Here is a 15,388-nt window from a genome sequence, read left to right as displayed (position 1 = left end):
CTGGGATCTTCTCTGGTTCTTCCTTCACCGAAATATAGTTGCTGCCATCATGTGCTGAAAACTGGTGTAAATGTACTGGCTGCATTGTATAGATTATCACATGCTGAAAAATGGCACTAAATTCCACACAAGCATCCCTCAACAGTAACTTAACTGTAAAACTTAGAATGATTAATGAACAAGAGTTATGTTTTACGTTGCTTCCACATTTGTTAAGGCACAAAAAATGTATGTTTTTTAAACGTACCAATTCTTCTTGTATTTTTCTAGACTTCCTCATCATTTGAGTCTTGTGCTGCCTCAACAAAAATCGGCTGAAAAAGACCACTCAAACTGCATTATCTACAAAGGACACAAGATCTGTCCAGAAATCAATGATTTGAACACTAAACTATTAGTAAAAATAAAAAATACTGTGAATACACTGTTTTTGCATAGTATCAATTTTTTATACTTAGGATAAGTTACAAATTTAAAGACCAAATGAAAGAACAATAAGATTCCTTCTCCAATCCAGATTTTAGTACTAACAAAAAGGTTATCTTTTGCAAAACCACCAAAATTGAATGCCCACAAAAGGAAATGAATTTGTGGTGTATTTATAATAATTTTTGTCTTGTCTGCATTAGAAGAGTATGAGACATAAGAATAACCTTTCCAGACACAATATCATAGTTGATATCAACAATATTAAGATTTCATATTAATATGTTTGAAAGTCTTGTCTGCACAGGTAACAAAAAATTCCTCAGAGAACTTTGTTTTCTCTCACTCTTAAATTAAACAGATGACAATAAATAGAATTTGAAGAATAAAAAAGCAAAGGAACCAGTCTAATGACTATAAAGCATAAGTATAAAAATTAATTAAAGAAAATAGTGAAAGTATCAGTCTAATACTTAGAAAGCATAAAAAGGAATGAAAGAAAAAGACAAAGGAACAAGTCTAATGTCTAGAAAGTACACAAATAAAAAAGGAATGAAAGAAAAAGACAGAGGAACTAGTCTAATACAAAGAAAGCACACAAAGAATAAAAAAGAATAAACAAAATTAGCTAGGAAAACAATGTAATGCCTTGAAAGCATACATGAAATCTAGCAAATGAAATTCTTTTGCATAAAGTGAAAATTTATCTCTAAGTACAGACCAAATAAAACATCAATTAATAAAAATGGCAAACTAATCAATTCAAACAAAAGATTCTAATCTATTAAAAATACTGGTGATGTAATTGTGCAGTGTCAAAACCATCTTTGATACTCTTCAAGGATAATAAGATTTTCAAATTAGTCGCTGTGGTCAGTATATTGGATGTCAGCTTAGCACCATTTTCATTTAGGACCAACACAACATCGTAAGAAGTGTTCTGGTGGAAACCTCATGCTGACATGACTTTTTGTTTTGGAAAGGCAACTTTAAAATTTTAAAATATGGATGGCATGGTGGCTATATTTCATTATTGATTGACACCATTTCTATTCAGTATCAACTAGACATCATACAAAAATCTTTTGTGGAAACCACAAGGTTGATATGACCAGCCATCTAGAAGAAGTAGTGATAACATTATTTTCCGGATGGCCATTGTGGTAGTCATATTAGAAGTCAGATCGGCACCATTGTCATTTACCATCATCTAGACATCATAAGAAGTCTCTCAGTGTAAACTCCATGCTGATATGACAATTCATTCAGTAGAAATAGTGATAACAAAATTTTCAAGATGGCCACTGTGGTGGACATACTGAATCTCCATATGGCATAATTAGGACAAAATATTGGAAGGAAGAGTGATACTAATATTTTCAAGATGGCAACTGTTGTGGCCATGTTTGGACATTAGAATGACATTCTGGACCAACTAGTCTACTGGCCAAACCTCATGGTATCATTGCATTTCATTTATGACACAATTTTCAGTATGGCTACTGTGGTGGCCATACTGGACATCAGGTCAGCACCATTTTTAGTTGAGACCAACTTGAATTATAAGAAATATTTTATGACAATCCCATGTTGATATTACCATTCATGAAGGAGGAGTAGCAATAACAAGAATTTCAAGATAGTTGCTGTGGTGACCATACCGAAAATTGGACTAGCACTATGTTTATTTAGGACCAACTAGACATCATAAGAATTCTTCTGGTGAAAACCCAAATCTCAACATAATTGTCAATTCAAGAGAAGTAACAATAACACGATTTTCAAGATGACCATTATTACAGACATACTGGACATCAGATCAGCACCATTTTCATTTAGAACAACCAGACATCACAATAAGTCTTTCAGTGAAAACTATATGTTGATGTGGTAATAGCAATAACAAGATTTTCAAGATGACCACTGTTAATATCCAAGCGGCACCATTTTCATCTAGGACTAAGTGGACCATGGCATGAAAATGTTGTGTAAAGTTTTATGGCAATCTTAAGAGTAGTTTCGAAAAGTAGTGATAAGAAACTTGTGCTAATGGATGGATGGGTGACAGACAACAAATCATTTCATAAGCTCGTTTGGTCTATGGCCAGTAGAACTAACAATAACCCTGACATCAATTAATGAATTAGTCAATTACATGTATGCAAATATTAACATGTGCAAAGTTAACATCTGCTGAAACTAGATGACCATATAGTATTGAATTTATGTAAATATATCAATGTCAAGTTGACAGGAGTAGCAATCACAAGATTTTCAATATGGCCTTGCTGGACAGCTGACCAGCACCATTTTCATTTAGAACCAACTAGACCATGGAATGAATGTGTCTGTTAAGTTCTGTGGTAATCCTCCAAATAATTTAGGAGAAGCAGTTATTACAATCCTGTGCTAAATGACAGACTGACAATGGATGATGGATTACATCCATCCCATAAGCTCTTCTGGTCTGTGACCAGTAAAATCAACTGACCTAATGTCAAGCTTGAAAACTGCCACCACATTACCAAATACCATCATGGAGGAACTTTTCTCCAAAAGCAATGATTTCAGTCAAACTAAGCTGTAACTGAAACTTGCATTAATTGTCAACAAGGTTAAGCTGGATGGGCACTTAATTCTGGTGGACGCTTGGGCATCCATGCTAAGGAAAAACCAAATAGGCTCTGGCCCTATAAGACATCACAGGGCTTAGAAAATGTTCAACCTTTTGGACTAGAGAGCAGGAGAATTTACCCAAATTCTTGTTTCTGTCGTTCAGCCTCCATTTTCTTTCTCTCTTCCTCTAATTCTTCTATTTCCAGCTGCTGTCTCTCCAGAGCTTCCTGTTGCTGCTTCAACATTTCTGCCTACATACAGTAATGTAATATATTTAACATCATGAAGTTGATATCAATAGATATGATGTAAGTATGAGGACAGATGTATACTAACAGTAAATTATGACACATGTATATTGCAAGTAAATTACAACTGATGTGTATTGGCAGGAAATTATGACAAATGTATATTGATAATGAAGTATGAAGACATGCTTATAGTAAAGTATGAAGACATACTTATAGTAAAGTATGAAGACATATACTGATAGTAAAGTATGAAGACATATACTGATAGTAAAGTATGAAGACATATACTTATAGTAAAGTATGAAGACATACTTATAGTAAAGTATGAAGACATATACTGATAGTAAAGTATGAAGACATATACTGATAGTGAAGTATGAAGACATATATACTGATAGTGAAGTATGAAGACATATATACTGATAGTGAAGTACGAAGACATACTTATAGTAAAGTATGAAGACATATATACTGATAGTGAAGTATGAAGACATATATACTTATAGTGAAGCAAGAAGACATGTATATTGATAGCAAAGTTTTAGAACATATGTACATTAACAGCAACAAATATGACTATGACAGATCATACAAAATCATGCACACTGTTACAGATACACTTTTGCATACCTTCTTTTTTAATAAATATCAAGGAGGGCTAATTTTAATTAAGCAATACTTACTTTCACCTATTGCACTGCTTTCCTTTTCTGGGACTTCTAGTCCCCAGACCAAGCTAATTGTTCCTTCTACCAATTAGTATTTAAGGACCAGAATGAAAAATGATCCCAGTCTGACTCCCTAAACATAGCTTAGTTAAGGATGGTCTTCCTCTTTTGACTTGGACTGAGATTACATGACATTAGAGCAGGGTGCGAGAAGGGAATCTTTGAAATGGTTACATGTAAGCATTACCTAATTAAAATTAGTTTTACCCCACCCTCCAAACTACATTTCAATTGCAGTAAAACATTACTTGCTACTACTGCATTTACCAAAAGTTGAATCTTGATCACAACAAAATGGGGCTGAGGATAGAAAGTGGAGATAATCCAAGTAGCTGCTTCTTAGCCAGAAATTCAGGCTGGCAAAGATGGATTATAGTTACTGTTTAACCATAGACAACTTTTTCCACTGGTAAGTCATGAAAGTTGTCTCTTCTCATTAGCACTATTGGAAAGGTTACTGAAGGAAGCTTCATGTACATCATATAAGTCAATTGTGACAATGCACAAGGAATAGCTTCCATCTAGACATGAGCAAGATATCAGTCTTTAAAGTTAAAAATTCCTAATGAGATCAGACAGTTGAGGGTCTGACCCAATGGTAAGCACCAAGAGAAATTTAGTGTTAGAAAGGGCTGCCCTATAGTCCTAATAGAAGATACTGAACACATTCCTTGCAACTGCATTTAGCAGGACAGCAGTATGTCTTTCCATTAAACAAAGTGGGACAGCACTATGTCTTTCCATTAAACACTGTAAAGTGGGACAGCACTATGTCCTTCCATTAAACATTGTAAAGTGGGACAGCACTATTATTTCCATTAAATGTTGTAAAGCAGGACTGCACTATATCTTTCTATTAAACACTGCAATGTGGGACAGCACTATATCTTTCTATTAAACATTGTAAAGTGGGACAGCACTATGTCTTTCCATTAAACAGTGTAAAGTGGGACAGCACTATATCTTTCTACTAGACATTGTAAAGTGGGACAACACTATGTCTTTCTATTAAACATTGTAAAGTGGGCCAGCACTGTCTTTTCATTAAACATGTCATACACATAGCTGCCATCACAAACAAAATGTATTAAAAACAGAGATTCTTCAGACCAAGTTTTTACATCAATGGATTGTAATCCTACATGCAACTGATTAAGCTAAATTAAGGTAAGCTTTTAGGAACACTAATACTAGTGGTACCCCTTTAAAGACAGTCATCAATGGTTGCTATGAAAATACCTGCTTCTGTTCATAATGGTCATCTTCCTCCAGTAGCCATCTATAAAATGCAACCTGATAAAAGTTTTCCACTCAACTATTTTCATCATTTTTTTAGTACCTATGGCCATATACCTGTGTAAAATCAAAGGCTCATTTTTTCTGCTGTCACTGTGGAGCTTGGAATTCTACAAGACTAGGATACAAATTTCACCTGTGCGTGGGCTTAAATCCATAGTTGCTAGACTCAAGGTATTCAATCTTTCCAGACTCTTTGGCCATGAATTATTACGCTATTAAAGGCAGAAATTTTGTACTCCCACTGTGCTACGGTTGCTTCATAGTATGTACATTTTAGAGTTGTCCCCCCTTTGTTATTAGCCACCTCCTTTAAACGACCAAATCTCTACACTCCAAAGGCTAATTAAAAATCTATTTCTAAGCTCCAAGGGCTAATTAAATCTATCTCTACCCTCCAGGGGTTAATTAAATCTATCTCTACCCTCCAACGGCTAATGTAATCAATCTCTACCCTCCAAGAGAGGTTGCATTATATTTGGAATCAAAATAACAAGATATATAACAATTTAAAGGTGAGACTTTGAACTGTCAACTAAAATGTTTAAAACAATTGTACCTCTATTTCTTTCTTCTTCAGTTCTATCATCTGTCCTCTCAACACCTGTTTTAATTTCTTTTCTTCCTCCAATTTCTTCTGTTCTTTCTGTTTTTCCAATTCCAATAAAACTAATCTCTCTTTTTCCATTTCCTCTTCATATTTTTCTTTTTCTATGCGCTCCATTTCAGCACGCTGGAAAGACCAAGAGACTCTCTCTAAGCATGGAGTATGAGACAAATGTGTTCATATAATACTAAATATCCTGCTAAATCAACTTTTTCAAAACTTAACCAAAGTCACTTAGTATATGTACTACATGTCTCACTGACCTATTGTTAGTGGGTGGGGGATTTACTCACCAGAGGAATTTGCAAACAAGTTGTGTGACCTTGAAGCCAAAAGTATATGATAAATTGAGATAAGCATGAAATGTAGATCACAATGTCCTACTCATGATGAAAGATTTTGGCACTTGCCATGAGGCATCCCTACACAAAACTGTACAAACCTACACAAACCAGTACAAACCTACATAAAACTACAAACCAATAGAAAACTGAACAAACATATAGAAAATTGTACAAACCTACAGAAAACTGTACAAACCTATATAAAAAACCAAAACCTGTACAAACCTACACAAAACTGTACAAACCTATAGAAAACTGTACAAACCTAACCAAACCTACACAAAACTGTACAAACCTACACAAAACTGTACAAACCTACACAAAACTGTACAAACCTAACTAAACCTGTAGCCATCAGTACATAAAAAAATGACCTATAAGCAGAATTTCACCAACCTGAGGCAACTTTTGTCAAAAAGAAGTCTCTTTTCTGTGTCTCCAGGTTTTATAAGAACCTTAATTCTAAAAGCACAGTTCTGGTTTTGGTGTGCAATCGCACATCAACATATGTAAGGTTATAACGTACTAAGACAAATGGAGTTAAGTGTTAACAGATACTCCACAGTGGCCAACATGGTCTTGGCAGGATCTGAATCTAAACCCTTCTATTTCACAAACCAAGCAAGCTAACTAATGAGCAAACAGGACTCCTAAATGCAGTCCTGTTTACGGTGGAGGAGGATGAAAAAAGTCTTATAAAAATTTCAGAGACAAAATATAATGATATAGTCTTTCGTTCAAGTTTGATCCTACTTTTATAAAATGATTATACTGAAGAAGGTTGTGTGATTGAAGATTAAGAGACTTGTGCAATAGCACAAACTTAAGGCCATTACAAAATTTCCTATGAATATCCGGTGCTATCCAAACTGGAAACCCTCTTTTTCCAATTAATCAATGTAATCAAAACAATCTTGTCAACAATCGGATACATCAAGGACTAGTACAACTCATACAGAGCATTTCTAAGCACCATTAGCCAGGTAATTTACTCACCTAATTCTGCCAGAGCAAATTGCTACTGCTGCCCCTGGCACCACCTCTGTTAAAGAAGCATGTTACCCAGCTTCATTAACTTTAAAATCTTGGAATGTCCTGTGCATATATGAATTTGCTACATACATGAGTCACCAATTACAAAGAAATGAGGACAGCAAACAAATCTGCAGTATCAGCATTTTCAACTTTTGATTTGTGTCCAAACATGCCCGTTTAGAGGGTTGATCCAGTGAAGTCTGATGTCAGAGCCAATGATTTCTACTTTAATTGAATCCTTTTGACAACTTCAGGAAATGTTAACACAATGTTGATTACTGTGTCAAGGCTTTTATATCATCATTTATACAAATGCAAGTACTGTTCTCAACTCCAAAACAAACAAAACCTGGACAGTGCTCTGCTATCATGAGTGTGATACCTCACTATGGTATGTATATGGACAAGTAGTCCACTGTATGATGGTCCTACTGGTTCACCAGTCTCAAAGACCACCTGAAACCTTGATTATATAAAATATTTTGGATAAACTGTTTGAAAATTATCTTAAAATAAAACAGTTCACATTTAAATGAAAAGGCAAAGATTTGATTGTAAATGTTACCCACCTCCTGTTTCTCCTCCACCTGGCCCACCCAGCTGCCCACGATGTGCTCTTTCATCTGCTCAGACTCCAGCTGCAAAATGTGCACACAAAAAGTAGTACTTGTAAAGTACCTTCATAAAAACCTGCATAAAATGAGTCAACTTTTTTCTTGATGGAAAAAACATTGAAATTATTTAAAAATATATTCAAATGTTTCTTAAAATTTGAAGAACAAAATGTGCTATTTTTCAACATGTTCTATCAAATCAACAAAACTTCATAAATCTTTAAACTCCAAGTTGCAGAATTAATTTTAAAGATTCCAGAGATAAACTGAACATTTAACCATGAAAGTAAACCAGTAAGGTCCAGATCATCATTTAAGAAAAATTTCCATTATGAATCCTATATTACAGGAGTTTGTAAAGCTTAGTTTATTTACCTATTCTGGAGATCTACAAATTTATACTTCAGCAGGCGATTGTAAAGGCAAATAACACGGTATATGGTGATACAATATTGATCAATTGAAATCCAGGGAAAGTATAAAGTGCAAAATAATAAATTTACTTAATGCTCTGTAACATGAAGTGTGAAGAATGCAAAGCCTAGGAGAGCACTTGAATACTGCATATGATTACAAATACATGTTTTGTTGCAACATGCTGGAATGAACAAGTTAAATGAGTGACAAGGACACCTCAAGGTCATAAGAGGTTTTTCATTTGTATAGTGCAATAGCATAGAACTTCCCATCTTAACAACATCTTTGCACTGTTAAAAGTCTGCATAGCTTTTTGAAGAAATCTAAAAATTTATACTTCATTAGGTGATTTTACAAGCAAGCAAAAGACCTATGATGATATTTTGTTTCATTTCATTATTATGAGGCATGGAGTTTCATGTTACAGAAGTTCAGTTTCTTACCCTTCTAAGGTCTGGATTGTTTTTTCTCCAATGTTCATATATCTTTTCCTCTGCTATCTGTAAAGAAAATAACAGCTCAAACAAGCTTAAAGCAGTGGTTTTTCCATGGAATGATCCTCCATAATTTCTGTAATCCTACAATCCTAAGACAAACAAAGCACACGACGATGTGGACAAGCAACATTTTACTTGTTTAACTGTATGGTTAAACCAGACATGAAAGACATCTGTTTGGTGAGACCAATTTTCATTTAGGGCCATGCCTGATATCCTGAAGCTCCTGAATTTGTAATTTTCAAATTTTGTCTAGACCAATCACAATCACTGTTACATTTTGAAAGGCTGCTTTTGACTAACTGATAGTGGAAACTTAATCTCAGATTCAAGCTCCGAGTTTTATTATCTCCAGGCCACAGTCTGTCGGGGCACCAACGTCAAACACTAACTCAAGACTCCAAAATTCATAGTTGTACCATTCCAATATCATTCAAATTTGGCATATATGACACTTAGACAAGTCTGATAATTATGCTACTCAAGCCTCTCTCAGACTGAAATTTTGGAATGGCAAAATTTCCAGAACTACAGGGCCAGATCTGATTTTTAATGCACTTATCAAGTGCGTTATATAGTATATTGACCTCATCTGAGAGATCACCTGACTTGAAAGACTATTTGTTGTTGGCAGATGGTAGTAATCATTCGAAGTAGATTTTACTTCATCTCTCCCTTGTTAACTTGCACCTGGCTAACTTGCAAATACGCTTAAAATGCAGGGCCAGGCATGGATCCTTTTTTTTCTTTAGAAGATACCAAAAGGTTTGGCTTTTATTTATTGAACCAGGAGAAAGTCACAATAAAAACTAGTAAGTGAAACTCTGATATATTGCTTATTTTAACTTAAAAAAATGGCTGTTAGTGCTGAAAAATCTGATTCAACATCATGAAATGCAAATTTTTTATTAAGAAGTTAGGTATTTTGTTAAGCTTTCTATATAAAAAGTTCTGAAAGCACCGTGTAAATAGAAATATTCAACAATATCTTGATCCATGAAAATGTAAGTAATGCCTACTAGTGACAACACCTTAAGAAATAATAAATGCAAATTAAATATTTGTGAAACCGAAATTTTTGTTTTAGTTCTACCTTTTATTTCAGTTTCAGTGCGAGCATTATAAATCCTATATGTCTTCTTGTATTCAAATGTGAAAAGTGTAAGTCTATCAGCACAGATATTACTGCAAGTGTTTAAGAAAACCTAATTAAGGGCCAACTGTGTTTTCATCTCCAATTTATGGAAGTGTTTGTTAAAGACAAACAAACGTAGTCCTGCTTTGTATTATCACATTACTTACTTCTTTTTTAGTAAATGAAAAAAGGGAGTGGGATAATGATTAAAATAAAATGAAAAAAAAACAAACAAAGCATTAAAAGCATGCAAATCCAAATCCTACCCACCTAAGAGCTACTGGCCAAAATAGTGTGTCAGGTCAACTTATTTCAATTGACCAGCTGAACACTGTTGTAAATATTATTATGTGGGTAACCTAACTAAAGCCGAAACAAGTACCCAGTACATGAAATCTTTACTTCAGATATGGTTTATTATTGAGAAGCGAAGTCCATTGTTTTGTAGTGAATTTAAAAGTCCCAAATTGACAATCAGGGGTTTGCTCAGAGATGAGCAGAAATTCCACTACTGCTTGCAAAAAAACTGCAGCACAAATATTTTACTAACAGAACAATATTTTAAAAGTATAAAACTATTTAACAGCTCCTCTCCCCCCCCCATCTTCTCATTGTCAATGCCAAACCATGATGTCATCCCCTTTTTAAATGTTCAGAGGTCCCTCTGGAACTCATGCCCTCCCTTAAGCTGCAGTCTTTGTTTTTGGACCAATGCTATGCACAAGTTATGAAGGGAGAATTGTATATAGTAAAATTTATTTTAAAAAATTAATGTAAGTTCAATGATTCATTGTGTCATTATAAAAGCCTAGACAGAAAGCATATCAACCCCATAATACTTTACAGCCATGAGCTCATCATAACAATCTGCCTGTACAGTTATTAAAGTTGTTCAGAGACTAAAAGAAAAGATTTAAAAAACACCATATTTTTAGCAACATTTCTGCAAAATCTAATAAAATCCAGCAAGAAAGTGTTGGACAATACTTACACATATTTAAATGTCTGAATTACTCTCCTGCTATTTAAGGTAGTCTGCATTTGTAAATCAATGCTTATTCTACAGCTTGAAATGATGTGTTCATTACATTAATACATCAGTGATAGGATGACACTTTTTCTGGTATCACTTCACTATGAAGTCTGGGAAAGATTGGATATACCAGCGACTTCAATATCTTATATTGAAAAAAAAAAATTCTTACACAGTTTTAATAATCTCAATAACAGTCCTGTGAAATAAAATAATAACGTAAATGAAATGAACATCAGGCCTTTGGAAATTTTTGTATATTTAGGACCTGGTGTAAATTGGAAGTGCAGGCTTTTGGTTGTGGAAAACCAATGTGATCTCAATAACTGTGTCATACAGAAAAAAATCCAAGCACCAACATATTTTTATCTTTGTTCATTAGATAAGGAGTCTATAATCTTCAGCCTGTAAAACTTTGATGACTTTTTAAGTACTCATGCAGCTATTATTTTATGCCCAATTAGTGAAAAAGTACTTGTACAATTCTTTTCTATCCTTACATGATGATGAATATAAAACTCAGAGTAGTGCAAGAACAGAAAACATCAATTTTTAAAATAGTTGAATACATTTCACAAAAGATCATCCTTAATGCTGTCATTACTGCAATCAGCCATTAAGATCATATTATGACAAGGAAAGAAAAACAGAGACAAGGGTTCTATGGAACAAAGTGCACAACCTGTAAATCCAATTATTAAGATGCTAAGAAAAAAAATTCTGTTTCCTGTTACAGACTTTAAAAAAGATAGGTCAGTAGGTAGCACTTAAAAAAAACTTTAATATATCATTTTGTGTATTCTCAGTTACTAGTAGTTCTATTGTGCAACTGAAGAACTACAAAGCAATCGAGTTAAATATTGATGTAAGAAAACACAATGAACCTACTCATCTTCCTAATACTAATAAATAGACATGATGAACCTACCTGTCTTCCCAACACAGACACAATGAACCTACTCCTGTCTTCCAAATACAGACACAATGAACCTACTCCTGTCTTCCTAACAAAGAATAATGAACAGAGTCCTGTCATCCTAACACAGACATAATGAACCTACCACTGTCTTCCTCATACTTATACATAACCTTTCTTCTTAAACAGAATCTTACCTGCTTTCTCTTTTCCTCCCTGGCACTGCGTAATGTATCAACTCTTTCTTTCATGTCTTCAAGACGGCTGTAGTTGTCTGGAGAGTACCCTTTTAACTCAGCCTACAGAGTAAAGGTATTAATTAGGCGTGTAATATTAATTAGGTTTGTATATTTATTAGGCTTGTAATATTAATTAGGTTTGTAATATTAACTAAGCTTGTAATATTAATTAGGCTTGTAATATTAATTAGGTTTGTAATATTAACTTGGCTTGTAATAATAATTAGGCTTGTAATATTTATTAGGCTTGTAATATTAACTCAGCTTGTAATATTAAGTATGCTTTGTAATATTAACTAGGCTTGTAATATTAATTAGGCCGGAAATATTAATTAAACTTGTAATATTGATAAGGATGACAATATTAATTAGGCTTGTAATATTAATTGGGCTTGCAATAATAATTAGCCTTGTAATATTAACTAGGCTTGTAATATTGATTAGGTTGTAAATATTAATTAGACTTGGAATAATGATTTGGCATGTAATCTTAATTATGCTGGTAATATTAATTAAACTTGTAATATTGATTAGGATGGTAATATTAACTAGGCTTGTAATATGAACTAGGCTTGTAATATTGATTAGGTTTGTAATATTGATTAGGCTTGTACTATGGTTTAGGCTGGTAATATTAATTAGGCTTGTAATAATGATTAAGCTAATAATATTAATTAGGCTTGTTATATTAATCAGGCTGGTAATATTAATCAGGCTGGTAATGTTGACTAGGCTGGCAATATTTAACAGTAAGTTACAGCATTCGTGTTACATGCACATGTAATCTGTGCGTAGTCTAATTCCTATTGTAAAATTCATCTGAATATTAGTGTTGTTATCATCTACTGCTATAACAATGTGTTGCAACTGGTTTTGATATGGCACCAATATCAGAAAAAATATAACTGATTAGCAAAATAGTATAGATTTTAATCACACCCACTTATATGTAAATCTATTTTTAATTCACTGCAATACACACACTAATGCCGAATAGCATGATTAACATGTTGACCTCATCATCTGTGTTAATCAACACATATTTATCACACATAATTAGCAACAGTCTACACACGATAACAGAAAAAGTTTTAATTTTCTGCAACCTTTAACCTCTGTTTTCAGTGATCACAATTACAGAATGTCTAATGTTATTCATCTGACATGATATATATATATATATATATATATATATATATATATATATATATATATATATATAGTAAAACAAGACTTCTTCAAAGGGCCTGATACTGTACTGTAGTGACCAAAAATATTGTTCAGAGATCCAAGAAATCTCTTGTGAAACTCCAACATACCAAATGTGATAAGAAAAATATTTTCTTAAATCTTTTAGTTAAAATATTCACAAAATAGCTGTTAGGTACAGTTCAAAATTCTGTGTCATGGCTTTTGACTCTGTACCTGATATTATGGATAGAATATCAATGAACTTGTCACAAATAATGGCAAGATATATATAACCACATGCTAAGTTTGGCTTAATCTATATTCAATTTTTGTTTTGGGGAAAATAAATACAAGGTTAATGAAGTAGCATCATTCAAGGTACATGTATTTTTCAGATATATCCACAAACCGTGTTTGACAAAAATCCACTTGTACTTGCTCTGCATACCATGATTAGAAGCCAGCCATTTCAACTGGACTCAAGACCTTTGACCTTAAACTCAATGTCCATGCACTGAGAATCAACTTTCAACTTAATGCAATGAAATACAAAGTCTAGTCAAAGAACTTGTGCAGTTTGATATCAGTCATATTATTTCTTTGATGTTACTACTGTAATCACTCTGATATAATACACACCCATTTATTGTGAACTGCACAGCTGTACTGTATTTGCCAGCCTATAAGGTGATGCAGAGTATAAGTTGAATCAGCAAATTTAACAAATTTTCCATCCTTCATCCATATATAAGTTGATGCAGAGTATAAGACTAGGCCAGATCAGTACCTCTGATTGTGTTTTTCACTTTGTTCCACACAGCATCACAAATTTTATCCTATCTGTAACCCTGTAACCTGGGAGCCTAACCTTCTCAAGGGTCGGTGGTTCTTTCCGGGGTTTTCCCAGGTTCTTTCTCCGCCATTTATAGTGGCTGCCATGTATAGCCTATCTTGTGTTGAAAAATGGCATTAAACCCAATAACAACAACTCTGTAACCTTTCCAGTCAGGATCATTGAATGTAACTAAAAGTACCTAATTTGTTTCACACGAGGTATTTTAAATGTATTATGCACTTTTAGCTACAAATAATGACACTGACCTGAAAATGTATTGAGTTACAGATAGGATAAAACTCATGATACTGTGTGGAATTAAACTATAAACAATAACTTTCATAAATATTAAAAGTATCACTATGTGCTATTTCAGATTACAGGCAGCAGGGGAACTGCATCATTAATACTAAAATGCTTTTTCTTGCCCGGGGGGGGGGGGTTGGGGTTGGTGGGAGAGGAAGAGAGATACAGAGAGAAGAATGCATATGTATTCCATCGCATTTTCCTTCTTGCACCCCATGATGAAAACAAAATATGGTCCAATATATGAGAGAAAGAGAGAGAGAGAGAGAGAGAGAGAGAGTTCAGCTCTTTGCTGGTTTTTCTTTTTTACCTGATTGCCCACATGTTGCTGAAGCTTTTGTCAAAGAAAGGATAATTAATAAATGAAACAGTAAATGTAAACTATGAAAATACATACCATATTCCTTCAGGGTTTAAATATTCACAATAGTTATATCCATATAGTCTCCATTAGGTTAAATCCCAAGAATGACCATTTTGCATGCTATCTAATTTTCTTTGCAAGTATAACAACCTCTCCATTCCCAACAAATAAGATTTTGTTTAAAGTGCATGTACTCTTCCTGTACTTAGGCGGCAATTGTTTTTTTTATCTTTGCTCATGCTAGCTGTACTTTAAATTGCTGTTGCTTTTATCAGCAAGTTCAAAAATGTCACTGGCTGAGAAATTTACACTAGTAACCTCCTGGTATTTCCTTTCATTATATGGTACGATATTCGTAATACCCACTGGTTGTCTCATTTCCTACTGGTAGCCTCACTAGTCTGATCTGGTCTGCAGAATTTTGACCTCAAACAGGTGTTATCTTGGAATGACTGAATACAGCCATGGCATATTTAATTAGCATGTATATACCAATACAAAGCCATGTGATTCTTTTAATAATGGAAGTGGAAAAAAA

General features: G+C 33.8%; 1 protein-coding gene across 1 annotated transcript in view; it reads right to left on the bottom strand.

Annotated features, from left to right (window-relative positions):
- LOC149777551 (trichoplein keratin filament-binding protein-like) overlaps window positions 1-15,388 on the bottom strand; it is a 53,243-nt gene that overhangs the window by 26,931 nt on the left and 10,924 nt on the right. The window contains exons 4-9 of the mRNA XM_089942154.1: window positions 12,113-12,214; window positions 8,778-8,834; window positions 7,873-7,941; window positions 5,877-6,050; window positions 3,181-3,293; window positions 248-314 (exon numbers count right to left, since the gene is read on the bottom strand). Of these exons, the coding sequence (XP_089798280.1) occupies window positions 248-314; window positions 3,181-3,293; window positions 5,877-6,050; window positions 7,873-7,941; window positions 8,778-8,834; window positions 12,113-12,214 (582 nt within the window). The remainder of the gene's footprint in view (window positions 1-247; window positions 315-3,180; window positions 3,294-5,876; window positions 6,051-7,872; window positions 7,942-8,777; window positions 8,835-12,112; window positions 12,215-15,388) is intronic.

This window comes from Sinohyriopsis cumingii, chromosome 18 (assembly GCF_028554795.1).
Source record: "Sinohyriopsis cumingii isolate HCF-2022 chromosome 18, ASM2855479v2, whole genome shotgun sequence".
Taxonomy (NCBI): domain Eukaryota; kingdom Metazoa; phylum Mollusca; class Bivalvia; order Unionida; family Unionidae; genus Sinohyriopsis; species Sinohyriopsis cumingii.
The sequence above is the reverse complement of the archived record's forward strand: the minus strand, read 5'-3'. Positions and strand labels throughout refer to the sequence as shown.